The 27,107-nt window shown below is 41.8% G+C and overlaps 1 protein-coding gene across 3 annotated transcripts in view; it reads left to right on the top strand.

The window, feature by feature from the left end:
* The window catches only part of PPP1R16B (protein phosphatase 1 regulatory subunit 16B), a 156,705-nt gene that overhangs the window by 16,634 nt on the left and 112,964 nt on the right, over positions 1-27,107 (top strand). The window contains exons 2-3 of one of the 3 annotated variants that reach the window (XM_043984311.1): positions 7,784-7,822; positions 17,191-17,559. In XM_043984311.1, coding sequence (XP_043840246.1) covers positions 17,256-17,559 — 304 coding nt within the window. In that variant the 5' untranslated portion in view covers positions 7,784-7,822; positions 17,191-17,255. Of the gene's footprint in view, positions 1-7,783; positions 7,823-8,800; positions 8,921-17,190; positions 17,560-27,107 lie in introns of those variants that run through there. The other 2 variants (XM_043984309.1, XM_043984310.1) reach the window with 2 other exon arrangements.

Here is a 27,107-nt window from a genome sequence, read left to right as displayed (position 1 = left end):
GGAGGTGAGGGATGGGGGAGATGACAAAATTTAGATGAGACCCAGCCCTAAGGGAGCTTACTATCTAGTAGGGGGTTAGACACAAATATAGATAATGATAATCAATCAGTCAACAAGCATTTATTATCTTCACTGTCCCAGGCACTGAGAATACAAATGCATAAATGAAACAGTGCCTGTCCTCAAAGATCTTACATTTTATAGGTGCTAATAACACATGTATGTATATGCATGTGTACATTTATACACATGTATGGGGGCATACGCATATATGTATAAATATGTAGGTGTGTGTGTCCACTGGGCATTTCTGACTTGTAGTTGAAGCCTCATATGTGTGTGTACATGCATGTGTATATCTATTTCTTTATTTAGAAACTATTGGACCTTTTTAGCTGAAGTCTTCTATGTGTGTTGTCTCCTCCATTGTGTTGGTGTGTGTATATACACAGGCATATATACATGTATATACGCACATGTGTATATATGTGCTTATATGTGTGTACACATATGTCTATGTCTCCATTTATATATCAATGTATCGATGCCAATTCATCCATCTATCTATTTATATATGACCATTGGCCCTTTCTATTGGACTTGTAGATGAATCCTCCCAGTATGTTGGCTCTGTCCTTCCAAGGACATAAAATGTCCTTGAGGGCCTTACATCCCCAGCAAAGGTACTTTGCACATAAGTGCTTAATTCATGCTTTCTTTCCTTCATTCATTTGTATAAGCATGAACAAAATTTTCATAAAATGAATACAAGGTAAAGGGAGATTGGCTTCTAGGGGATCAGGAAAGGCCTCCTGTGGGAGGCAGCTTGTGAGCTGAGTATCATAGAGATACACAACTAAGTGTGTTGTGAGACTATAGAGGTGATGTCATCAAAGAAAAAGAAGGCTGGAATAGAGTCCTAGGACCTGGGTTCCAGTCCCAGCCCTGCTGCCTATTAAAGTGAGCCTGGATAAATCATTGCATCTCTCTGGACCTTAGTCCTCTCATCTTTACGATGAGATTGCAGGGGCAGCTAGGTGGTGCAGTGGAAAAAACACTGACCCTGGATTCAGGAGGGCCTGAGTTCAAATTTGGCCTCAGATACTTGACACTTACTAGCTGTGTGAACCTAGACAAGTCACTTAACCCTCATTGCCCTGACCCCCCCCCAAAAAAAAAATAAAAAGAAAGAAAGAAAGAAAGAAAGAAAGAAAGAAAGAAAGAAAGAAAGAAAGAAAGAAAGAAAGAAAGAAAGAAAGAGATTGGAGTAGATGATCTCCGAGGTTCCTTCCAGTTCTAAATTTATCCATTCTGTGACTTCTGTGTCTTCCCTGTTTAAATATAGTAGAAAGATCAAAGGATGTCAGGAATTCAGCTGGTAAAGAGGTGGGAGGATGGAGGGAGACTCAGCCATAGGGAATGTGATCATCTTAGGCACAAAGATGGGGGACCTACAGGGACACTGGAGGGACATTAGTAGCCCAGTTGGTCAGAGTATAAAATGTATGAAGAAGTAATATTAGATAGAGTATTTTTTTTTAGTAAGGCAATTGGGGTTAAGTGACTTGCCCAGGGTCACACAGCTAGTAAGTGTTAAGTGTCTGAGGCCGGATTTGAACTCAGGTACTCCTGACTCCAGGGCCGGTGCTCTATCCACTGCACCACCTAGCTGCCCCTATTAGATAGAGTATTATTAGATAAGACTGGAAAGTTGGGATAGTGTCAGGTTGAAGGGGGCCTTGGATGCCAGGCAGAAGAGTTTGAAATTTACTTGGGAAGCAATAGGGGACCCACTGAAGGTTTTTGAGAAGAGATGTGATGTAGCCAGTTTTATGTATAAGAGAGATTATTCTGGCAATGATATGAAGAAGAGATTAGAGGGGGAGCAATCAGGAGTGGGAAGACATAATAGGAGATTATTGTAACAGTCTTTGAGGGTGATAATGAAGGCTTAAGCTACTCTGGTGGCAGTGGGAGAAGAGAACAGAGAGCGTATGCTAGAGATAAAGAGGCAAAACAGACCACTGTGCTATCCCCAGTGTTTGCTCTGGGACTCTGGTTCCTCATATCATTCTTTTTTCCTCCTATCATTTTGCAACTAAATTGACAATGACATATTTCACATTTTCTTCTATTTTTTTCATTCTTTGGACTTTGTTTTATCATTTCTCAATGTTTCTTGGGGTCATTAGCTTCCAAATATTTCCTGTCCTATGATCATAGTAACTGATTTACTAGTAAATTAGTAACTAAATCTAGTTCCTTATTTCTAGTGCTTAGCACAGTGCCTGGCACATAGTAGGCACTTAATAAATATAAAATAGTTACACAAATTATCTCATCTGAGACTCTTGGTACTTCTTTATGGTTTTCTCTGGCTTTGGGAATCCATCCTTCTCATATTGTGTGTGTTACTATTTGTCTCCCTCCTGTCTCCCTCTCTGTTATTGTTGCCCAATGAATACCAAGTTCTCGTAATTTTCCTTGGTGGGTTTGCCACAAGATATTGGTGACCCTGGACTGTAACTCTTTAGTCTTATTGTGGACATGAGCAAGAGCTTTGTTTATAATAATTTTGTTCCCCAGGTCCCAGAATCCTCTCTTTTCACATCTGGAATGCCAACTGGAACCACAACCTAGATGAGTAGTGCCAACCAGCCATGATAGTGTGAACTTTTCCTCCTGCCTTATGCCTAGAAGATTTTCTTTTACCAAGTACAGAGAACTTAGTAGGAGGCTCAGGATGCTCCATATGATTTTACTGCCCATCTCCTTTGTTTGCTTGTTTTGCTTTTGTTAATGACTTTCTTAGAGTAACCAAGGAGAGTATTAGTAAATCGCTGCACTTGAATTTATTAAGGTTGAATTTATTAAGGGCTTACCATGTGCTTGGCTCTATACTAAGCCCTGGGGATACAGAGAAAGGCCAATCCTCCTGCCCACCCTCCATCAAATGGTCCTAGCCCTCAAGGACCTCGAATTCTAATGGGGGGAGGTGGGGAGACTACATACAGACAACTATCTGCATAGATGTTCTGAAGGTGATTGTTGTTAGTTGGAAGGCATTGGGGGTGGGACAAGGCAAGGTTGGGGAAAGGTCTCTTACAGGAGGTGGCATTTGAGCCTGAGCCTTCAATGAATCAGGAAGCCAGTATGCAGAAGTGCAGGAGGGGTAATAATCTTATTCTTATTGACAACCTAAATAGGAAATACTTCGTTTTTTGAAGATCTAATGTAAATTTTGCTCAATGTAGTAGAACTATACCTAAATTCTGCTAGATAATATTCTTCTATCCTCTAATTCTTCAAAAACTATGTGGTCTTTTCCTAATCAGAAATCACCCCTTTTGCAGCTTTTTTTTTTTTTTTTTAGTGAGGCAACTGGGGTTAAGCCCAGGGTCACACAGCTAGTAAATGTTAAGTGTCTGAGGTCAGATTTGAACTCAGGTACTCCTGACTCCAGGGTCGGTGCTCTATCCACTGTGCCACCTAGCTGCCCCCCTTTTGCACCTTGGTAAAGGATTTCAATGAGTTTCTGTGACTTAAAAAAAAATCCTTCTATGGATGAGATGGTGCGCTATATGTAGTCATTCAGTCAAGTTGACAAGCATTTGTTAAGAACCTAATGTGCCAAATACTGCTAAATTCTGGGATTATACAGAAAGGCAAAAGCAGACCTTGATTTCAAGGGAGCTCATAGTCTAATGGGGCAGACAACATGCAGTCCACTAATTTGGAATGTGTTATGATTTAGCCAGGAAGTCAAAGGAATTTATTATTCAGCTAGGGCCTAGCCAGAAGTTTACCTTTACTTAACAAACTATTTCTTCTTAGATATAATGATAATAGATACAAATATCTTAAACAATATCCTAGGGAGAATGTTTAAAATTCTTAAGTAAACACACTATTCTTCAGCATCTATTTGTATGTGAGCAATTGATGTGCTAATTGCAAGCCTTTCTTATCTATTTACCAAAGTTAGACTTCTAGGGGTCCTCTGTTTGGTAACATTTTGTTAGAGCTTCTGTTTAAACTTTAAAGTACCACCTCTGTGACCTTGGGCAAGTTAATGAATCTCTATAGGCTTCATCTGGAAAATGAACCAGCTGGATCAGCTGGAATTCTTAAACTGGGGGTTGTGTATAGAGTTCAGGAGTCATGAATTTTAAAAATATTTTTATAACTATGTCAATTTGAGTTCCTTGAGATCTGGGACTATCTTTTGCCTTTCTTTGTATCCCCATTATTTAGCACAGTGCCTGTCAGTTTATTTATTTATTTATTTTTAAGTGAGGCAATTGGGGTTAAGTGACTTGCCCAGGGTCACACAGCCAGTAAGTATTAAGTGTCTGAGGCCAAATTTGAACTCAGGTACTCCTGACTCCAGGGCCGGTGCTCTATCCACTGCGCCACCTAGCTGCCCCTGCCTGTCAGTTTATTGACTGACTACCTAATCTATATAAGGATTCTTTAGTTTGGCTGGGGCCTCTTTTGTCTTTGTATCTCTAGGGTTTAGCTCAGTGCTTGGCATATAATAGGTGCATAATAAATGCTGGTTGACTGATTAAGCTTAATCCAGCCTAAGGGGATACGGGGACTCTGAGATTCAAAGATGCCACACCCAACTCATCTCCATAAACATCCCCATTCTTGGTCTTTGTACATCCTTGCTTGTTTAATAAGCCCTTTATACCCTGGGGATTTAAATGGTCACAGATGGGGCTTTCTTTGGAAACTGGTTCCTGGTGTTTAAAGGACTCTGGCTGTTCTCTCTCTTTGCTGCCTCCAGGGAGGGGGTGGGACCATTCTTGCCACTGAAGAAACTGGGTAATCTGATTCTCATTTCCCTGTGCTTAGTTATTACATAAGCCTTATTTGGAAGGAAGATTGGCTGGTTAGCTCCATAATTAGTCTTTGCAGGGAGAGTGAGGGAAAAATCATCAGCAAAGATCATGGCCATCTTTGTGTACCCCACGCACCCCTTATGGGATTCAATGAACATAAACATCTCCGTTCCTATCATTGTGTCCACCTTGGTATGCAAGACACACATAGACACCAGCCTTTCAGCACTGGTCTCTTGCCCATGAGTGTCTCTGTTTTTTCTCCTGCTGTTCCAGGACTCCTTGGATTTAAGTGTGAGGGGCCCTTAGAGATGATCAAGTCCAGCCTCTTTGTTTTACATTTAGTCCAGTCTCAGGAGTAAAACTGAGGCCTGGAAAGGCTAAACCCAAGGTTGTGCAGGTAGTAAATAACCGAGCTAGTATTCAAACCCAGGTCCTTTGACTCCCAGTCTATTGCTTTTTCTGCTCTACTGTACTGATTTCACATCCATATTGACATACAGCAAAAATAAAGAGAGAAATTCCATCTCGGGAGACTGCAGCGTCTGTTATTGGTGGAGTGATACAGTGGGACCGTCATTTGGATTTGGAGCCAGGTGCCCTAAGTTTGAACTCTGGTTCTGCCAAACTACTGGTGTGACTTTGGTCTCTTTGGGCAAATCCATTTTCTCATTTGTAAAATAAGAGGATTGGAATACCTTTAAGGTCTCTTTCAGCTCCAAATCTGTGATCCTATTCCATTTTTTGGAGTCTTTGCCCGAACTCCACAGGACTTCCCCCTCCCCTCTTTTTTTTTTTTTTTTTTTTGGTGAGGCAGCTGGGGTTATGTGATTTGCCCAGGGTCACAAAGCTCGGAAGTGTTAAGTGTCTGAGGCCAGATTTGAACTCAGGTCCCTCTGACTCCAAGGCCAGTGCTCTATCCACTGTGCCACCTAGCTGCCCATCCCCCTCCCTTCTTTTAAAGGTAATATAGGATCTTGGAGTTGGAAGGGATCCTAGATCTAATTTTGGGTCTCCTCTACAACCTGCCCGACAGTATTTGCAAAGAATCCCATTTATGGATTCATAGACTATCAGAAGTAGGAGTGAGCAAGTGTGTCATCTAATCCCTTCATTTTCCAGATAAGAGGAGAAGTGATTTGCCCAAGGTCACACAGAAAGTTAGTGTCATGGCCCAGCTTACCCGTATTAGGTATTCAGTTGACTTTAACCTCCACATTACCTTTATATGGACTTCTCCCCGAATGGTTTTCCATCCATCCTATTAGTTTTTTTTGAACTTCAATGTAGGACTGGTGGCAACAGGTTTGGGGTTATGTCAAGGGTTATTGGGAGGGGGCAGCTAGGTGGCACAGTGGATAAAGCACCAGCCCTGGATTCAGGAGGACCTGAGTTCAAATCTGGCCTCAGACACTTGACACTTACTAGCTGTGTGACCCTGGGCAAGTCACTTAACCCCCACTGCCTTGTAAGAAAAAAAAAAAAAGGGTTATTGGGAGACTCCCATCTACTGGAAATGTGATCAGCAAATCCCCAAAATCTTAGATGGAACTACAGAGGCCAACATGAACTCTTCCCAGCAAGCAGTTATTCCAAGGGCAATGAAGCAGGTAGGTTTAATAAGCAACACTTCCTCAGGGGTTAAAGTTCATTTTTCAGCAATTACTGTACAGAAGTAACCAGCTGGTTTCTCTCCATCTGTACTGGGTTGCAAGAGAATTCTTGTTCCTTCACCTTCAAAGAGCTCAAAATGTCCATTCCCCACTCACAGATCTTCCCCATCTGTCCTTGTACAATCGATTTTTTTGGAACCTCAAATGCAAGATTTATACCTTTTTCCTTGTTAATTCCATCTTAGTCTTAGTCTTTCCCGTCTCTGAAGATCTAGCTTTAATTCTGAAAGTGAAGTGTATTCTAGCTATTGTTTGGGCTTTGCAAAGCCCTTCCATTCGTGTGTTCATCTCCTTTCCTATAACTGAAGTCTTCACTCCTTACTGCACTTGGGTCTGTGTCCATGTGCTTATTTCTTCTGATATCAGAGGAAGAAGGTCCAGGAAGAGGCTATGGGTAGTGTACACTCTCAGGAGCTTTTTATTCCTCCTTGGCCTCCATTACCCTGGTAGACAGACATGAAAGCTTCCTTTGGACTTATATAGAGATATACAGAGATGGATGGAAGAACAAAAGCTAGAGAGACCTTATGGTTTTGTGGATGCTGAATTACTTTAACATGAAATGTTTTGAGTCAAATGGAAGCATGGGAAGGGTTTGTGGATAGAACACTAGATGTCGAGTCTGTGACAAGGTGGGGGGCTAGGAAGGTGGCAAGTTTAGGGTACAGTCAAGGGAGGGGGCAAGAGGGAGACAGGCAAAGGGAGGGAACAGAGGAGAGTGAGCTGACAGAAGAGCACATATTATATGTTGGGCATGGTGGTGAGAGAATCCTGACAGTTGCCATTGGTACCTTTCATACAGAGTCACAGAATCTCAGAGCTAGAAGAGCTGGTGGTACAGTGAATAGAAGACTGGGTTAGAATCCTGAATTCAAATCTGGCCTCAGATAGTTATTAGCTGTGTGACCCCAGGCAAGTCACTTAACCTCTGTTTACCTCAGTTTCCTCAAGTGTAAAATGGGGATAATAATAGCACCTAATTCCCAGGGTTATTGTGATAATAAAATGAGATAATATTATTTTCTTTAAAAGTATTTAGCACAGTACCTGCCATATAATAAGCTCTTTTTTTTTTTTGGTGAGGCATTTGGGGTTAAGTGACTTGCCTAGGGTCACACAGCTAGTAATTGTTAAGTGTCTGAGGCCACATTTGAACTCAGGTCCTCCTGAATCCAGGGCTGGTGCTCTAACCACTGCACCACCTAGCTGCCTCATAGGTTGTTTTTTTTTTTTTAATTTAAATTTTTTTTTATTTTTTTGCAGGACAATGGGGGTTGTGACTTGCCCACAGTCACATAGCTAGTAAGTATCAAGTGTCTGAGGTTGGATTTGAACTCAGGTCCTCCTGAATCCAGGGCCAGTGCTTTATCCACTGTAGCACCTAGCTGCCCCATCCCATAGACTCTTAATAAAAGCTTATTCTCTTCCATTTCCTTTTTCCCTAGAATGGACATCCAGAGAACATCTAGTCCATTCCCTACTGAAACAGGATAGTTACAATATTCCTGACAAATCCAGATTTGTTTTGAAGCGCTCCAAAGGTTTTAACAGACATTTGTTAAGGCATTGACCACCTCCTGGATAAGCCCATTCTACTTTTGGATGTTCTAATTGTTAAGAAGATTTCCCTGACATGGAGCCTGAATCTGTCTCCTAGGACATGCCACCCATCACTCCTCGCTTTGCCCTCTAAGGCCAAGCAGAACAAGTTGACTTCCTCTTCTCTCCTAAAGAGCTCTTTAAAACATTTGAAGATGGCAGTCATGTCTTCTCAATCAAATCATTCATTAAGGAAGCACCTTCTATGTGCCAGGCACTGTGCTAAGCTCTGGGGACACAAATAGAGGCAAAAAAAATATATAGTTCCTGCCCTCAAGGAACTTACAATCCATTGGAAGAAACAACATGCAAACAAATATATACAAAGCAAACTGTATACAGGATGAATAGGAAATAATTAAACAGAAGGAAAGCATTAGAATTTAAAGGGCTTGGGGAATGCTTCCAGTAATGCATGGGATTTTAGTTGGGACTAAGGAAGCCAGGGAGGTCAACCTCGTTTCCTTCAGATGATGTGCGAATGGCTTTTTCTCCACTACCCTCAGCATCATGATGACCCTTCATGGATACTTTCCAATTGGTGAATGCCCATCTTAAAACAGGGTACCCAGAAGTGAATATAAGGAAGTTTTATAAGTGAGCACTTCCACTTTCGCTGAGACAGGGTGATGCAGGAACTGTCTGTCTGGTTTCTGAGATGGAAATATTAACCAATGTTGACAAAATGTTACCCGTGCCTTCCATCACTGCATCATTACAGGTACAATTCCTCAGGCTGACAAAACCCTTACCTTTCTTCTGAAACAACTGAATAAAGAATGGAGTGTCCTGGCAACAAAGGTGTGGTTTGTATTCTGCTTGATATTCAAGGGCTCTCACTGCCTGCTCTCCCATCTTTCTAACTCATGACTCTGTTCCTTCAGACAAAGCCAATCCATTTAAAACAACTGTAACAGAATGCAGTGGTTTTATCGGACATAGACCAAACACCTTAATTCCTCAGAGAATTTTGAGGGATTTTTAGATGGAAGAGAATCATAGCTTATCTCACTTCTGTCACCTCATGACCCACCATTGTGGTGATAAGTGTTGTAGTGGTTAAAGGCAGAGGAGTCTTTTCTCCCTTCCCAGTTAGTTAGTTCCTAATTCAGACTCACTGAACAGCAAACTAACCCAGAACTTGTCATACTCATCACTAAAATGCCTACTTCCTGCTTAGTAGCTATATTGTTTTGCCAAGAAGTATATGTGTATTTCAGGGTGGGGAGGTCTTTGTGTGAGTGTGTGTGTGTGTGTGTGTGTGTGTGTGTGAGAGAGAGAGACAGAGAGAGACAGAGAGAGAAGGAGAGACATAGAGAGACAGAGAGACAGAGACAGAGAGACAGAGACAGAGAGACAGAGACAGAGAGACAGAGACAGAGAGAGAGCGTCTTTGTGTGTATGTCTCTGTGTTGGGGTGGTAGAATGTTCTAAGATCCCTTTAAGAGAGAAAGTGAGTCCAAGGTGAAGGCTAAGGAGAAGGGAAGAGGGTGGGGTCCTTATGTTTGTTTTTTAGATTCTCTGTTGTGCTAAATGTTGCAGGAAGCATGAGGCGGAAATGTTTAGGCACTTCCTCCATATTGCTGCCAATATTGTTGGGAGTCAGAAGGAGTATTGTAAGGGGAAAAGGCGAAATTCTTAACATTTTCTTTTGACAGCATCAACTCTGGAAGATTTTCTGATTCACTTTTTTAAAAAAATCACCCCAGGTCTGAGTTAATCTTAATTTGCTCTGTGGTTTAGGAAAAAACTGGAAGAAACTGTAGAATCAAGATCCCAAGGGATAAATGAGTTAATCTCCACCCCCATAATTTCACTTCGGTGGCTTGTGGGAGCCTGATCATTGGCCTAATTGAACACCCTGCATCCTTAGACTATACTCGGACTGAGTAGCCACCTGAGCCAGAACTGCAGGGTACTGAGGGCTAGGGTGTGGCACGACTTGAAGATGGGAGGAATGGAAGTCTTCAGGAGATCATGAACTCAGAGAAAATTTAGAGACTCCCTAGTTCAATCCCACTCTCTCTCCCCTTTTTTTTAACAAGTAAAGAAATTGGAGTTTTGGAGAACTTTAGTGATTTGACCACTTTCATAGAGTTAATAGGTGTCTGAGCTGGGACTTGAAGCCAAGATCCAGTACCTTCTCCACTATGACATGTTTCTAGATAGATGGTTCATTCCTGTCATGGCACTGATCCATCCTGGGCAGGAAGTACCTATAAAGGGCAATGTTTATAGTAGATACCCTTCTATTTCAAGGCCTAGAACTTTCTCAAGGGAAGGAACCAGATTTTCTCCTTTAGGCAGCAGTCCTGAATTTTGATTTCTTATTCATCTCAACAAATTCCCCCTGTGACTTTAAAAAATGCATATATTTTATTTTTTTCAATTGCATATTACCCCCTATGACTTTATAATCCCCTTTATGACTCCATGGGACAGTGGGAAGAGCACTGACTCTGAATTCAAAGGAACTGAGTTCAAATCTAACTTCTGATGTCATTTGGGGCAAGTCACCCAACTTCCCAGGCCTCACTGTCCTCATTTGTAAAAGGATGGATGATGGAGTTGGACTAGATGTTCTCTGAGGGCCTTTCCAGCTCTCAAACTATGATGCTATCATCTTTCCTAGGACCAGCCTTTGACCTCAGCTCATATCACCCTACCACAGCTCAGAGCCTCACCTTCATCTCCCTTATCTGTAGTTTTAGAATCAGCATTAATTGGATTCATCCCCTTCCTTTAGGTCTTATCTTCTCTCTTGAGCAGGTGCCCAATCTCTAGATACCTCTTTTGGAAGCAAGAATGATGGCATTCCAAGAGCAGATCTCAGATATTGGCCACAAGGAAAAGACAGCTTCCTCTACAATAGTCACCTGATTCTGAGTTGGTATCCCTAGTGAAGATGTAATCCCAATATCTCTGTTTCTATCAGGGATAGCCCTTACCTGTTGACTCAAGGCCTCTATTATCACCTGTGGGCCCAAGGCTATCCCACATCCATGGAATGTCATGCAAGGTAGAGCTTGAAACTACTTCTAACCCCAGCATCAAAGCTTAATCCTGCTCACTGATGCCTCTGCTGCTTCTTTTAGATTTGACCTAATTGCCTGGACCCTTGGCACCTCTCAGACCCATGCTGGTTGGTCTGACTTCCAGTCTCCTCTGTATGAGAACTGCCTGACATGGGTGCTGCTCACTTCTGAATCATTTACCTCACTGAGGTACACATTTGTAGCACCTCCTGCCCCCCAATCCATGTCTGTCCTAATGAACATGGGAGGCTGGAACTCAGATGTGAGACACTTCATTCCAGGACAGGGTGTGATAAGTGGATGAGTTTTTTACATCAGACCTTCCCAAGCATTCCTCTATGAATGAACCCCTTACTTGAGCTAGTCCTCTTACAAATCAGTGGGACTGTGGTGCAATGGCAAGAATGTTGGATTTGGAGTGAAATCTAGCTTCCAACCCAGCATCTGCCCACAAGTAGATAGATGGGAGTAGTGGGAGAGTTGGAGACTCAGACCGTCATAGTCAGAATGTGTTGGAGAACACAGTTCCAGAGGAAGCCAGGAAGGATATGAGAATGTTGGGGAAAGACAGAGACAAGGAGGATGAGTGACTGACACAGGAAAGAACAGAGGAGAAAACAAAAGCCTGTGTTACTTCTGAGACCCAGGGACTCTGAAAAGAGGGGGAGATGTGAAGAGGATGTCTATATATCAAGTAGTGTCTGTGGCAGCAAATGGGAGGATGGAATGTCCTGTCACCTCCCCAGACCTCATGTGGTCTTATATCTGCCCTCCTAGGGGTGCAGGTTGCCCTTCTAGAGAGTTTTTGGTGTTCATGATGAATGCCCTCAGGATTTCACTGGGGACTTCTGATCAGTATCAAGAAGGAACAAGGAGTGTTGTTCTTTGTTTCAGATCAGATTTCCAGCCTCGACAAGGTTGGTTTTGTTTTTTGTTTTGTTTTGTTCTTTTATCCAGGCTCCCAACTCTTAGCTCTAGGACAAGAAATGGCTTGGTGGTCCTTGGCTTTAAGACCTTCCTGATTATGGAAACAACAGTCTTATCCCTATCTTGAATTGTATCATGTATCAAAAATTGTATCGAATGCTTGCGGTGTACTCTAGCTCATCTACCACCTTCAGCATTCATACAAATGCAGGATTTAGAGCAGGAAGTGATCTTAGCAGCCACGTAGCCTACCTCCTTCATTCCACAGAGGGGAGGACCAGGGGCCAGACACAGAGAGTGATTTGAGCCTGGTTATTGGCAGAGAGAAAGAACCGTATCATTCTTACCCTTTTTAAAGGTGTTCAGTCATCTTCTACTTTTTTTCCTGTGTTATCTGATTTCTGTCCCCAGTCAGTCTTCTGAAACTACTGAGGGGCATTTCTAGGAAGCAAAGTCACCAAGTATGAACTGTAATGTGGCTGTTTGTGCTTTCCCCCAAACTTCCCCTTTATACCTCTTTTGAAAAAAGGTGAAAAAAAAACAACAAACCCTTTCATCGGAAACAGGAAAATTTCTCCAAATGCAGAAAATCATACTAGCTGACCATTGTATAACACTTTAAGGTCTGCAAAGAACTTAACATCAATTTTAAAAAGGTGTAGCTAGGTGGCACAGTGGATAGAGCTCTGGACCTAGAGTCAGGATGACCTGAGTTCAAATTTGACTTCAGATACTTACTGGGAATGTGACAAACCACTTAACCTCTCTATCTGCCTCAATTTCCTCATCTGTAAAATGGGATAATAGCAACTTTTCTCTAGAGTTCTAGTGAGTATCAAATGAGATAATATTTGTAAAATGCTTTGCAAACTCTAAAGTTCTATAGAAATACCAATTATTATCTCATGTGTACCTCACAAAATCCTGATGTGGGAGATATTCTTATCAATTGATATAACATTTATAGCACTTTGCAAACTTTAAATCAGGGCAGCTAGGTGGCACAATAAATAGAGTATTGGCCTGGAATCAGGAAGACTTAAGTTCAAATCAACCTCAGACACTTAGAAGCTGTGTGACCCTGTGCAAGTCACTTAACCCTTTTTGCTTCAGTTTCCTCATTTGTAAAATAAACTGGAGAAGGAAATAGCAAACCAGTCCAGTGTCTTTGCCAAGAAAACCCCCAAAAGGGGTCATGAAGACTTGAACATGACTGAACAACAACAAAACTTTAAATTGCCATGAAAAGGCTAGTTGTTATTATTTATTATCCCCATATTTTCGATGAGGAAATTGAGATTCTGAGAGTTTAAGTGATTTGCCAAGGATCACACAGATATAAAGTCTTGAGTTTGGACTTGAAAGCAGGTCTTCTTCACTCTAGGTGCTACATTTTATCCATTATTCCACACTATGTCTCACTGGTTCACATAAAGAAAAGATCCTAGAAGGTCCGAAGAATAAGACTTAATTGTGTTTTCCCCCTGCTTGCTCCAAGTTGCTCCCTATTACCTCTAGGATTTAGTTTCTCTTTTTTGATATTTGCTATTTGGTATTCAAAATCTGGCTCCAGCCTGCCTTTCCAAGCTTATGGCTTCTTCATGATTTTTCCGTGCACACTTGTTGGCCTCCTTATTGTTCCAGATACATGACACTCTATTTTCCATCTCTGTCTTTGCCCAAGCTGCTTCCCATGCCTGGAATGCACTCTCTCCTCATCTCCACCTTGTGGAACCCCTTCCTCCAAGGCTCCGCTCGAGTGTGTCTTCCTGGAGGACCCTGATCCTGATCCCTGCCTCTCAATTGCTCATGTTCTTCCTCCCTTCCTGAAATCACTTTTTGGTATATTTTGTGGTAATTTTTCTGTTTTGTATTGTTTTTCCCCTAATAGAATGTAAGCTTCTTGAGGGAAGGGACTGTTTTATTTCTATCTTTGCATCCCTAACACCTAGCTCAGTACCTGGTACCTAGTAAATGCTTTTTGAATGAACGAATGAGTGAATGAATGAATGAATGAATGAATGTGAAATCATCTTTCCAGCTGTAGCTCCTCAGACCTTTGTGCTTTCTGGGAAGATCCAAGAGATGAGGCTACAGAAGAGACTCAGGGCTGTTGCTGATGCATTCTTTCACATGCCTCCACACACTATGTTACTACTGACAGATATTGGGCCTGTCACCAAGGAAAGGAAGTGCTGGCTTCATGACAGTGGAGAGGAATGAGGCAGAGAGAGATGAAAATCAGAGCTTCTGAACCACAAATTTCCTGATCTGACTTTGTTGCCTTATCACTGGGGGAAATAACATCTTGAGTTTTACTCTGACTGTTCCTTAATTAGACCAATGGGGTTTTCACATGGGGGCGGGAAAATGTGTCTGCAGTTTTTCCCCCTTTCTGAGTATTTGGAAGAAATTAGGCCATCTGACAAGGGACAGAGCTCACCACCCAAGCCTGGGAGCTCAAGATACACTAATGAGTCTCAGCAAAGTCAGAGAAAAGGTGAACCTTCACCCCCTTTCATTTTCTCTTATGAAGTTGTCTTCCACTTTCTTTGGGAGTGTGTCTTAACTTCCCTTAAGTCCTCTTTAGGAATCTCATTTAATAGGCCAAGGGAGAGATGCTACCTAGACAGGAATAGAAAGCTATATTTATACAATAAAATTCTCTGGGGAGGGTTTTTTTGGTTTTTTGTTTGTTTGTTTCCACCTTTCTTTGTGGCTAGACACTCTGAGGCCCATAGAGGAAGGAGCTAGGTGGACACTCAAAGACCTGGAATTTACTTTGGGCTCTACCACTTTGTGAGCTCAGGCATAGCACTGAGATCAAAGGTCACAGAAAGTCAGAATTGAAAGAGATCATAGTGGGTACTGGATCTAGCTTCCATCTTTTACAGAAGAGGAACATGAGGCCTGGAGAGGTGAATTCACTTGCTGAACTAGTGAATAGTTGATCCACAGTTCAAATCAGCTTTCTAACTTCAAGTTCTGTTTGGGGAGACTTGGAGGGAATTTTATTTCATTTTTCTCATCTGTCAAATGGGCATAATAACACCTGCACTGCTTCCCTCATGGATCTGTTGTGTGGATCTCATGATGAGCACTTTGGAAAATATAAGGTCCTGTATATATGGGCACAAGGGATTATCATTTCTCCTTTGTTTCCCACATACCTTTCTACCTGCGCACCACAGCAATGATATGTATGGTTGAAATTTATATGGTAGTTCAAGGTTTGCCAAGAACTTTATATACATGAGAATATGTATACTTTATATACAAACACATGGTATTCCCACAACACTCCCAAGTGAAGCCTGAACTGGATTAAGATGTAATTGAGAAATATTTAATCCTGAAACCCTAAAAATACAAGAAAACAGAGATAACGTTAATGTATGGTTTTCTAAGTCAATATGTGCTTGCCAGGTTCCTTTTGTATCACTAAGTGGCCATATTTCTATTTGAGTTTGACATGATTGATCTGTTACCTTACTTGATCCTTATAACAAACCAATGAGGTTTAATAAACTATCATGATAACTTGTCATTATATCCATTTGACAAATGAGGAAACTGAGTCCTAGAGGGGTGAAGTGACTTGCCCAGTGTCATGTAACTAGTAATTCCCTGAGGCAATATTTGAACCCATGTCTTCCTGATCAAGCCCAGGATGTTACCCACATAGACACATAGAATCCCAGAGTGGGATGGGACTAGAAAGTTCATTTAATTCAACGTATCATTTTCTTTCTACAGCATCTTTGAAAGGTGGTTATTTAGCATCTTCTTGAATTCTTCCAGTTCTTGAGACAACCCATTCATTCTCATCGAAAGGCAGCATGTTGTAATAGATAGAGTACTGGGCTTGGAGTTAGGAAGACCTGGGTTTCAATCCTGCCTCAGATACTTACTGACTATATGATCATAGAAAGACACTTTACCTGCATGGGCTTCAGTTTCCTTATCTGTAAAATGAGGGGGGTTGATTTGATTATTTCTAAGGTCCCTTTCTGCTCCAAATTTATGATCCTATGATCGTTCTGTTATTTTCCAGCTCTAATTGTTAGCAAGTTCTTCATTATAGCAAGCAGACACCTGTCTCCCTGTATCTTGCCCCCATTACTTCTATTTCTGACTTCCAAATCCAATAAGAAAATAAATATAATTGTTTTCCCTCACATTGATCCTTCTTATAGTTGTAGACAGTGATCATGCCTGCCCTTAGTCTTCTCTTCTCCAGGATAAACATTCCCAGTTCCTTCAAGTTCCTTAGGACATGGTTTCCAGACATTTCTAATCCTGGTTATCTTCTTCTGAACTGACCATAGTTTATTTTTGTTTCTCTTAAAGTAAGATGCCCAGAGTCAGACATAACATTCCATAAATGGTCTGCTCATGGCATAATCCATTGAAATGATGACTTCCAATAATCTGGACATTCTACTTCTCTTAATGAAGCCTAAGATGCTGTTAACTTTTATTTGTTTGTTTATTTTTAGTGGCCACATTATCTGGTTGGCTTTTTCTAAGACATCCTTCAATTTAACAGTTGCTGCAGTACTGACTGTGCTAAGTGATGGGGAAAATACAGTTTAGCTAAAACAAGGTCCCTGTCCCCAAGGAGTTTACAGTAGAAGTGGAGGAATGTCACATACACAAATAATTTGAATATCTAGCTCATGTTTTGGAGAGGGAGTAGGACAGGATGGAAAGAATACATGACTTGAAATCAAGAGTGCTTATGCTTTTGTGATTATAGAGACCAAGAGGAAAGAACATAGTTTAGGGACAGAGGAGCTGAGTTCAGATCTTGGCTCTGATGCTTGCTGCATGATCTTGGTCCTCTCTGAGTGTCAGTTTCATCATCTGTAGAATGGGATAAGAATACTTGTATTACCTACCATATGGGGTTGTCATGAGCAAAGAGCTCTGTAAACCTTAAAATGCTATTGAAATGTGAGTTGTTTTTTACTATTACAGAGGTTAAAGAAAAAACAGTCCCATTCAAATTCCAGGGGGAAAGGTTGTTACCAGTGGAAGGGATTTAGGGATTACTGGTTATCTTTGCTGTGATAATCCATGCCTATTTCTCCCTCTCTACCTCTGTAGGCTCCCATCATGTTGCAGAGGACCAACAGGAGGATCCCTTCTCCCCTGGCTCGTGGGATACCACCATGTTAGCCCTGCAGAGCCCAGGGGCCACGGAGCTCTGTTCTGTAGGGGGAGACATAATGGCCAACCATGTGGACCTCCTGACTGAGCTTCAGCTCCTGGAGAAGGTGCCCACCTTGGAGAGGCTGCGGGCGGCCCAGAAACGCCGAGCCCAGCAGCTGAAGAAATGGGCCCAGTATGAGAAAGAGTTGCAGCACCGCAAGCGGAAACACGAGAAGAAGAGGAGTACTAGCAGTCGTAAGAAGGTGTCCTTTGAGGCCAGCGTGGCATTGCTTGAAGCTTCCTTAAGGAATGATGCTGAGGAAGGTAGGGCATGACTGTCATCAGACCTGCTTTTGGGGAGGGATGTGGGAGAGCTGTGGGATCTTTTTTTTTTTTTAAATTAATAAAGTATCTTACTTCCTTCCGTTACATGTAAAGACAGCTCTCAACCCCCGTCCATACAAGCTCTACAATTCCAGACCTTACTCCCTCCCTCCCCTCCCTCCCTCCCTCCCCTCCCTCCCCCCCTCCCCCAGACAGCAGGCAATCTGATATAGGTTATATATATATATATATATATATATATATATATATATATATATATATATATATATATATATACACTTAATAACATTAATCTTATTTCTGCATTAGTCATGCTATAAGAAAAAAAATCAGAGCAATGATGAAAAACCTCAAAATAGAAAAAACCCCAACAGCATCAAAAACAAAAGAAATAGTATGGTTCATTCAGCATCTATACTCCGCAGTTCTTTTTTTTTTTTTTCTTGGATTTGGAGATCCTCTTCCATCACGAGTTCCCTAGAACTCTTCCGTGCCATTGCATTGGTGAGAAGAATATAGTCCATCATAGTAGATCAACACTCAATGTTGATGATACTGTGTACAATGTTCTTCTGGTTCTGCTCATCTCACTCATCATCAGCTCACGCAAGACCCTCCAGGTTTCTCTGAACTCCTCCTGCTCATCATTTCTTTTTTATTTTATTTTATTTTTTTTATTTTATTTTATTTTTTTTTTAGTAAGGCAATTGGGGTTAAGTGACTTGCCCAGGGTCACACAGCTAGTAAGTGTTAAGTGTCTGAGGCCGGATTTGAACTCAGGTCCTCCTGAATCCAGGGCCGGTGCTTTATCCACTGCGCCATCTAGCTGCCCCTGCTCATCATTTCTTACAGCACAATAGTATTCCATTGTATTCATATACCACAACTTGTCCAGCCATTCCCCAATTGATGGGCACCCCCTCAACTTCCAATTCCTTGCTACCACATAAAGAGCAGCTATAAATATTTTTGTACATGTGGGTCCCTTTCCCTTTTCCATGATTTCTTTGGGAAAAAGACCCAAATGTGGTATTGCTGGGTCAAAGGGTATGCACAGCTTTATCACCCTTTGGGCATAATTGAGCTGTGGGATCTTTGCCTTTGTGGTAATGGTGAATGCATGAGGAGAGAAAGACATCCAGTGTGTTCCCAGCTCCTTGGGTCAGACCTTCTAGCCCAGGGAGCCTTCCTGGACGAGCAACATCATCAAGCTGGGGTTTGAGGTAAGGCAGAAGCTCTGTTTAGTCTCCCTGGAGTCATCTGTACAGATCCAAACAGAAGAGGCAGTGCAGTACAGTTGGAAGAGCACACTGGTCTTGGAGTCAAGAGACCTAGGTTTGACTCTAGCTTCTGGCATTTGCTAATTATGGGCCCTAGGCAAGTCATTTCAACTTTTTGATTATCAATTTCCTCCTCTGGGAAATAAGGAAAAAAACAATACTTTCAATTCTTGCCTTGGGGTTACAGAGGCAGAAACACTGTCAACCTTAAAGCCATATGGAATGTGAGTTTTGGTTATCCATTATGTCTATCCTCTTCTTGGGTGTCATGACTTCTGGACTGTCCTGACTCTTATCACATGTGTCTTGGGGGATGGTTACCAGCATCAGTAGGTAGATAGACAGACAGACAGGTAGATGAGAGAGATGTAGATATAGATATTAAACTTTTATATTATTTTATATATTATTTTACTTTTCACTTTTCACTTAACAAGCATTTATTTTCTTTCCCTTCCTTCTCTCCTCTACAACTGAGGGGGAAAAGTCCTTGTAGCAAGTATGCATAATCCAGCAAAACAAATTCATGTGTTGGCCGTGTCTAAAAATATATGTCTCATTCCATATACTTGAGAACATCTCTCTATTGGGAGTTAGGTAGCACATTTCAACATTGGTCATCTGGAATTTTTTCTCATATTTTTCAAAATCAGGATAAAATATTCCTGGTGTAGACATATAATAAAAGCTGTTGGCTCTCACACTGGCTGTATTATCTTTTATATCATATGACCTCTTTGGACCTCAGTTTCCTCATCTGTAAAAAAGGAGAGAACACTTACCCTACCTACCTCCCAGGCTTGACTTGATTGTGATAAAGAAAGAATTTATAAATTTTAAAGCACCAAAAATGTTAGTTGTTATTATTTTTGTTCTAAGTGTAGGCCTCCATCAGTCGGGGACGACCATGGATCAGCGCCTTGAAGAGCCACAGGCCACAGTGTGGCTGTGCAGTCCGATGTGGGAGCCGCAGCTCCTGAGTGACTTATAACCAGTAACTGCCGCATCCCATGTTGTATCTACCCCATGAGGAGTAGCTGGAGTGTCCTCTCCAGGGCGCTGGCGTGGGCGGATCAATATGGAAAACAAGCTGTTGCCCATGCAGCAGGTTTTCCCTCTCCTGACACTGGTGGATCCAAAGGAGAGGCAGAGCCAATACAGTTTGGCACCAGTGCTGCCGCAGGAGTTGCCAGAGGGATGTGATGTCCAACATCCAACTGCCTAAGGGACTTCGACTCCTGATTTTTCCTCGGGGTTAACTCCTGAAGCCTTTCCCATATATGGGTATAGCCACAAGGCAGCAGAGGTTTGAAATCAGGGTTTCTATCCCCTAGGCGGGTTAGCCTTCAAGCCCCACTTGCCCGAAGGGACTGGTTTTAAGGCGCCAGTGACTCACCTTCGCCCCTTCTCCTGTTAGTGGAAACAGTTCCACCACGAGAAGGCCAGGAGTTGGGCTTCAGTTGTCAGAGGCTATTTGAGACACACGCTATTGGAGCATTTTATAGAGAGTGGGAGCTTATCCCCACTCCCATCCCGGCATGACAAACCTTTGGAACCAAAGGTTTTTGTTCTATGATCATTATTAAAAGCCATAAATCAATTGGCAAATGAAAACTCATATTTATAGAGCACTAGCTTCCTCTTCCCCTTGTCACTACACCCTCCTCTATGTTCCTTTATATTTGCTTCTCTGTATTTCTGGTGTCTCCTCCATTAGAATGTAAACTCCTCAAAGTCAAAAAGTGCTTCATGTCTATCTTTCTATCCCAGGTCTGGTACATGGCAGGTTCTAAATAAAGGCTTGTTGAATGAGTGAATGGATGGATGGAAGGATGAATGAATGAATGAATGAATGAATGAATGAATGAATGGAATTTTAAGTATATTAGTAGAAGTGCATATTGTTTAGGGTATAGCAACCAACCAACTTTCCAATCCATTTCACATATGGCCTTATCACTGTTTGGAAGGAGCAGCAGGAGGCTTACTTGTCTTCCAGGAGTGACCATCAACTCAGTAGACCTACTATTTGGGCATGTCCTGCTCCTTCTTTTAGGCATTTGCACAACCACTGTCCCTACTAAGAAATCACTGCCCTTCTTGGGTTCACAAATGACCTTTAGGATCTGCAGGGTCTGCTTTTATTGATTTTGTTGTTGTTGTTGAAAATGCATTAGCTTTTTCTTCTCTATTTTTTCCGCATTCTTTTCAATGTCCCAGGGGACATTTCATCCCCTCCCCGGCCTTTGAATAATAATAATAATAACAATAATAATAACTGACATTTGCATCATTCTTTAGTGTTCAGAAAGCACTTTCCTCATCACACCCTTTAAAGTAGGTAATATGGGTAATATCATCCACAAAATACAGATGATGAAACTGAGGCTGGCTCAGAATGGTTAATTGACTTATCTAGGCTTCCAGAGCTAGTCAGTGTTAGACCGAACCAAGATCTCCACTAACTCTATCCCTCTGCTCTTTCTATTCCTGAATCTTGTTGCTCACTAGCCACTGCTCAATTTGGCAATTACTAGGGTGCCTAGGTGACATTTTTCTGTTTCATGGCCCAAGCAGCATGACTCCTCTGCCTCCTTCTTAGTGGTGATGCAACACTCAGATCAGATGAGATTATATTCATGGAAGCCCTTTGAAAAGTCATTTTTACAGCACTGTCCAAATGTAAGGTGGGGAAATCAAACCAGCCCTTTAAGACCTGGAAAAAGCCAAAAGCAAACTGCATCTGTGAACTAAATCCTTGTCAGGGCCCCTAGGATCCGGGGATGCAGATAAGACATTAGGGGAGCCAAGAAGTGATGAAGAAGGCCCATCCTCTGTTCCAGCCCTTGGTTTCCTGTTTGGGGTGCATGGGGCTCTGTGCTTACTGATTGGCTGGTATATTTAGGTTGTAGGCTGGAGGCGGCAGCCTGTGGGTCCTGGAGGGGGGTGCGGGGAAGCAGGGTGAAAGTGATGCCAATTTGGGCCATGTGGGCGGTTTTTGAATAGCTCTTCCTCTTTGGGCTCTGCTTTGGTCCTAGGAAGGATCAAATCAGTAAATCCATGGGTCAATGCGTTCTCTTGCTCAAGCAATGTCATTTAAGAGATTGGAGAAATGGCCACACCCTTATGCTCAAGGTGCCTAAGTTAAACACTCCTCCTACCCCCATGCACCTGCTGAAAAAAAAGGATTTATTTTTCCACCAGCCCCCACCTCCCAACCCTTTCCTGAAAGTACGTGTGTGTTTTGCTGCATTGATACTATGAAGCAGTCTCAAGGAGGTAGGGAAGGAGAACCTGCCTCCTCCCTGTCTACCTCCCTCCTAGTTGCCTGAGCATGTGGCGATAAGCTATAGGGTGCCCAGACAGAAAGAAGGCAGCATCTCTAATGCGAGGCTTCCCCCCCAGCCCCAGCACGGAAGGAGAGAAATCACCCTCAAGGCCCCAAGAGAAATGGCTGCTGTGGGTTTTGTTGTCAGCTGGGCTGGGTTTGGGTACTCCAGAGCTAGAGGGAAAAGGACAGTGGGTCTTTGGGCATCCTCTTCTGGCAACAGGCTTGTCCCTGGAGCATTAACATTTGTAATGCGATCGTTTGTGAATCTTTCTCAGGCCCCAGTTAGTGGAGCTTCTTGAGGGCAAGACCTGTTTCCCGGTTGGACAGTTATCCTTAGGCCTCCCCATCACTATAACTGTTCCATCTTGATGATTTTTAATTGTGAAAATCTCTTCTCCTAAGAATTTCCTGTTATTCCATCTCTTTCTGATGCCTTACTTCTTATAAATCTGTTCTTTGTCCTCACTGAGACTTCCAGTCCTTTTACCCCCCTACCTTTTCTCGCAGATTAAGCCTATAAATAAAAAAATTATCTCTATTCCTTCCATGAATCTCTTTCTTCCTTTTTGTGGAGTAGTGAGGGTTAAGTGATTTGCCCAGGGTCACACAGCTAGTGAGTGTCAAGTGTCTGAGGCCGGATTTGAACTCAGGTCCTCCTGAATCCAGGGCCAGTGCTCTATCCACTGTGCTATCTAGCTGTCCCCTCTTGCTTTCTTTAGTGGCACAATGGACAGAACACTGCGCTTGGAGTCAGGGAGACCTGAGTTCTGGTCTAGTTGAAGACACTTATTAGCTCTGTTACCCTGAGCACTTGTGCCCAGGGAACCAGGTATCTCATATGCAATGATCAGGAACTCCCAGGAGTGGAGGCTAGTTTACCGCCCCCCCCCCCAAGGAAAACTCCCCCAGTAGTGCTAAATTAATGGACACATTAATGGAATCTGACTGCCTATGCAACATTCCATACCTGTTGTATTCTACCTCTGCAAAGAAGGAAACAGGTATATCTCTTCTTTGGAGCCAGTCTTGGTCATTAGAATACTGACTCAGCATTTGATTCATGTTTTTTCTTCTTTTCAATTATGTTGTATTACACTGTGTTGTAAACTATTTTCCTACTTTGCTTATGTACTGGGTCTTTGAGCATGCCCAGTTTGTCTAACATGGAGCCTGTTGCACTCCCTACCCTTATTTTACTCTGCATTGGTTCATAATTCTTCCCATGCCTAGCAGAGTATTGACAAATAGTAAGTGCTTAATAAATGCTTTTTGATTAATAGATGTGATATTTCTCTCTTAGTGTCTCCTTAGCCTTCACTGTTTCTTAGGATGTGGTAATATTCTATTCCATTCATATACCACAATTTGTTAGTAATTCTGCAATCATGAACAGTTCCCTCAGAAACTTTCCTCACAAGTGAGTTGGTATAAACTCTTAGCCTTGATGTGACTTCATACCGATAAGGTTCTTTTAATGGACCAAGTGAAAAATTAGAAATGATTTGTTTTGTTTTGGCAGGGCAATGAGGGTTAAGTGACTTGCCCAGGGTCACACAGCTACTAAGTGTCAAGTGTCTGAGGCTGGACTTGAATTCAGGTCGTCCTGAATCTAGGGCCAGTGCTTTATCCGCTGTGCCACCTAGCTGCCCATGATTTTATTTATTTATTTTTTTTGCTGCAATGATATCAGCTAACATTCTTAGAATACTTTAAGGCTTGCAAGGTATTTTACACAGAAAATCTCACTTAATTCTCACAGCAGCCCTTTGAGGTAGGTGTTGTTATCATTTCCCTTTCTACAGATGAGAAAACTGAGGCAGATAGTGGTTAAGTGACAGGCTCACATGTGTTAAGTCACTTTCCCGGAATCACTGGTAATAAGCTTCTGAGGCAAGATTCAGACACACGTCCCTGCCTCCAACATTGCATTCTTTGCCATCTAGATGCCTATTACATCACATAAGTACAAATAATTGTAAATAAAGGTCACTCATTTTTATGACCACAACAATACCAAAAGCTAGCTGGTATGTTGGATAGAGCTCTGGGCCTGGAGTTAGGAAGACAAGTTTAAATCTGGTCTCAGATAAATTTAATAACGCTCATTGCAGTGGTTAGAGTGATGGACTTGCTGTATTCTGTTCTTTTCTCTGCCATTTAGTACTCGTATGATCACGGGCAAGTCACTTCAACCTCTGAACCTTACTTTCTAATTTCTACAGTGGGGAGAATAATATGTATCTTGCAAGGCCAGTGTGAAGTTCAAATGAGATCATTTTTGTAAGGTGCTTTGTAAGCTTTAAGACAGTTAATATTAGTAATAGTAATGGGAGAATCCTATGGGACACAGGGATTGGCACCTATATATCACGGTCCTATCTCTTCTTTGGGTCCCTGCATTACATTTGCTGGCACTGCAAAGTAAAGCACAGTTAATAAATAGTTAATAGCAATAGGTAGGAGTTGCCTGTAGGATTTTTTAAAAATCAGAAACAAGTATGTTCCAAGAGAGTTGGGGAAAAAAAAATCAAAGAATATTTCTGAAGAAGAAAGCAAACTCAGATCTTCTAAATTACCAGCTAATTACTCTTCTTTTGAAAATACACTAGAGTCACCAAGGAATAGGACTTTGAACTAAAAACCGTCAGAGAATGAGCCTGCTCAGGGCATCCTGTTCTTTCTTTTTTCCATTTCCTTTTCTTCTTAAAGGTTTAATTGATGCCTTTTGTTTTACACCTACATTATTTCCACTTTCTATTCTTTCCTCCTATCAAGAACCTTTCCTTGTAATGAAGAAAAATACTTTTAAACAGAGTCAATTAATCCAACAACTGCATCTGGCAATGTGTACTGAATTCTATTTCTGTGGGTTTCACTTTTCTACTGAAAGAGTTATAGACCCAGAAGGGGCCTCCTCTAATTCAACCCCCTTCTCCATTTTACATCTGAGTAAAATGAGGCTCACTCACTGAAGTAACTTGCCTAAGGTCACTGTGGTAAGGATCAGAGGCAAGATTTGAACCCAGGCCCTCTGATTCCAAAGTCAGCATTCTTTCCCTGGTACCACAACTGCCTTTATGCAGGCTTCGGGTTTCCTTATCATTTCTCCAAATTGTACATAACATGAGAGTTTGACTTTTTCAAAAAAGATGTTTTGCTAATGGTTTACTTTGTTATAGTCATTATTTCTTTCTGTCTGTCTATCATCTATTTACCTATATTCATCCATCCATCCATCCATCCATCCATCCATCCATCCATCCATCCATCCATCCATCCATCCATCCATCCATCCATCCATCCATCCATCCATCCATCTATCCATCTATCTATCTATCTATCTATCTATCTATCTATCTATCTATCTATCTATCTATCTATCTATCTATCTATCTATCTATCATCTATCTCTTTCCTGGTTCTGCTAACTTCACACTTGATCATTTCATAAAAGACTTCTTGTATGTTCCCAAATTCCTCATATTCATAGTATTTTAAAAACCATGCAGTACTACCCCATTACATTCCTATACCACAACATGCTTAGGTCTTTCCCAATTTATGAGCAGCATTTGCATTTCCAGTTTTTTGCCACCACGAGGAATTTTACCCAAGGCATTCCATTTTCAACTATGCATATTCCTTTTGGCAACAAATAGAAAATGAAAGATACAAAATTCTTATCTGTTTCACCTTCACCATTTGGCTAAGTAGAACATAATGCCATTTTCTTTCTGCTCAATGAGATTAGATTAATTTCTTCTTGCATAGACATCTTGGGAAAAATAAACCTCCACCCAGATCATGATATTATCAGTGCCATGTTCAACAGCCCATGCTGTATAGTACTATTCAGAAAAGAAGAACAAGGGAGATGCAGTCCAAGACCATCACTGGACTCAGAGTTCCAGAAACCCAGAGAGGGATTGTAGTCCAGTGGAAAGAGTGCTGGACTTAGATGCGAAAATCCTGAGTGGAAATCTCTACTCTGTAACTAGTGCTGTGACCTGGGGCAAATTGCTTCTTTCCCTAGAGCTTCAGTTTCTTCTTGGGTCAGATGGGATCCATAATATCTGTATTTCTCACATCATGGAGTTGTTATGAGGAAAGGATTTTGTAAACCTTAAAAAAATGGGAGTTACTGGGGGCAGCTAGGTAGTGCAGTGGATAGAGCACCGGCCCTGGATTCAGGAGGACCTGAGTTCAAATCCGACCTCAGACACTCGATACTTACTAGCTGTGTGACCCTGGGCAAGTCACTTAACCCTCATTGGCCCACAAAAATAAATAAATAAATAAAAATCCTATGGGAAAGAGGGATCAACATCTGGGTCCCTATCTCTCTCTCTTTTTTTTGGGGGGGGAATCTCTATGTTCTCCTTTCAGGTACTACAAGGCAGAGCTCAAGAAGTCAAACAACTTTTACTACCAGTACAACTGGAGATACGCCTTTCAAAGATGAAATAGATTTGTCTCCAACAAAGAATCCATTTCAGTAAATAAAGAGACACTTAAAGAATCATGAATTAAATGGGTTATAGTCCTATGTACAGAGGTCTGGGTGTGTCTAAAGCTAACTGCTTATTAAACTCCTAGTATGTGCAGTGTGTGACAGAATAGGATGGTGTGATCACAAATGGTGTCAGGGCCTACAGCCCTCTAGCAAGTTCACTCTTAGAGCCCTCAAACTATAATATAGGAGGCAGCTGAGGCTATCAGGGGGAGGTCCCAGCCAGATAAACCAGTACAAACAAAGCCCAAACGAAAAGCCTACCTAATCAAAAGCCAGTGGACATCCTCAGGAAGACCAAAAAAATGCCTAAACCAAGTCAGAATCAAGATCTAATGGGGTCTTGGATGCAGTGAATCTACTTGAGAGAAGCATGGGGCACCATGAGCTCAAATTGTCAGATCAT

The sequence above is a fragment of the Dromiciops gliroides genome, chromosome 2 (assembly GCF_019393635.1).
Source record: "Dromiciops gliroides isolate mDroGli1 chromosome 2, mDroGli1.pri, whole genome shotgun sequence".
In the NCBI taxonomy this organism is placed as follows: domain Eukaryota; kingdom Metazoa; phylum Chordata; class Mammalia; order Microbiotheria; family Microbiotheriidae; genus Dromiciops; species Dromiciops gliroides.
Note: the sequence above shows the minus strand (reverse complement) of the source record. Positions and strands in the feature narration are given on the sequence as shown.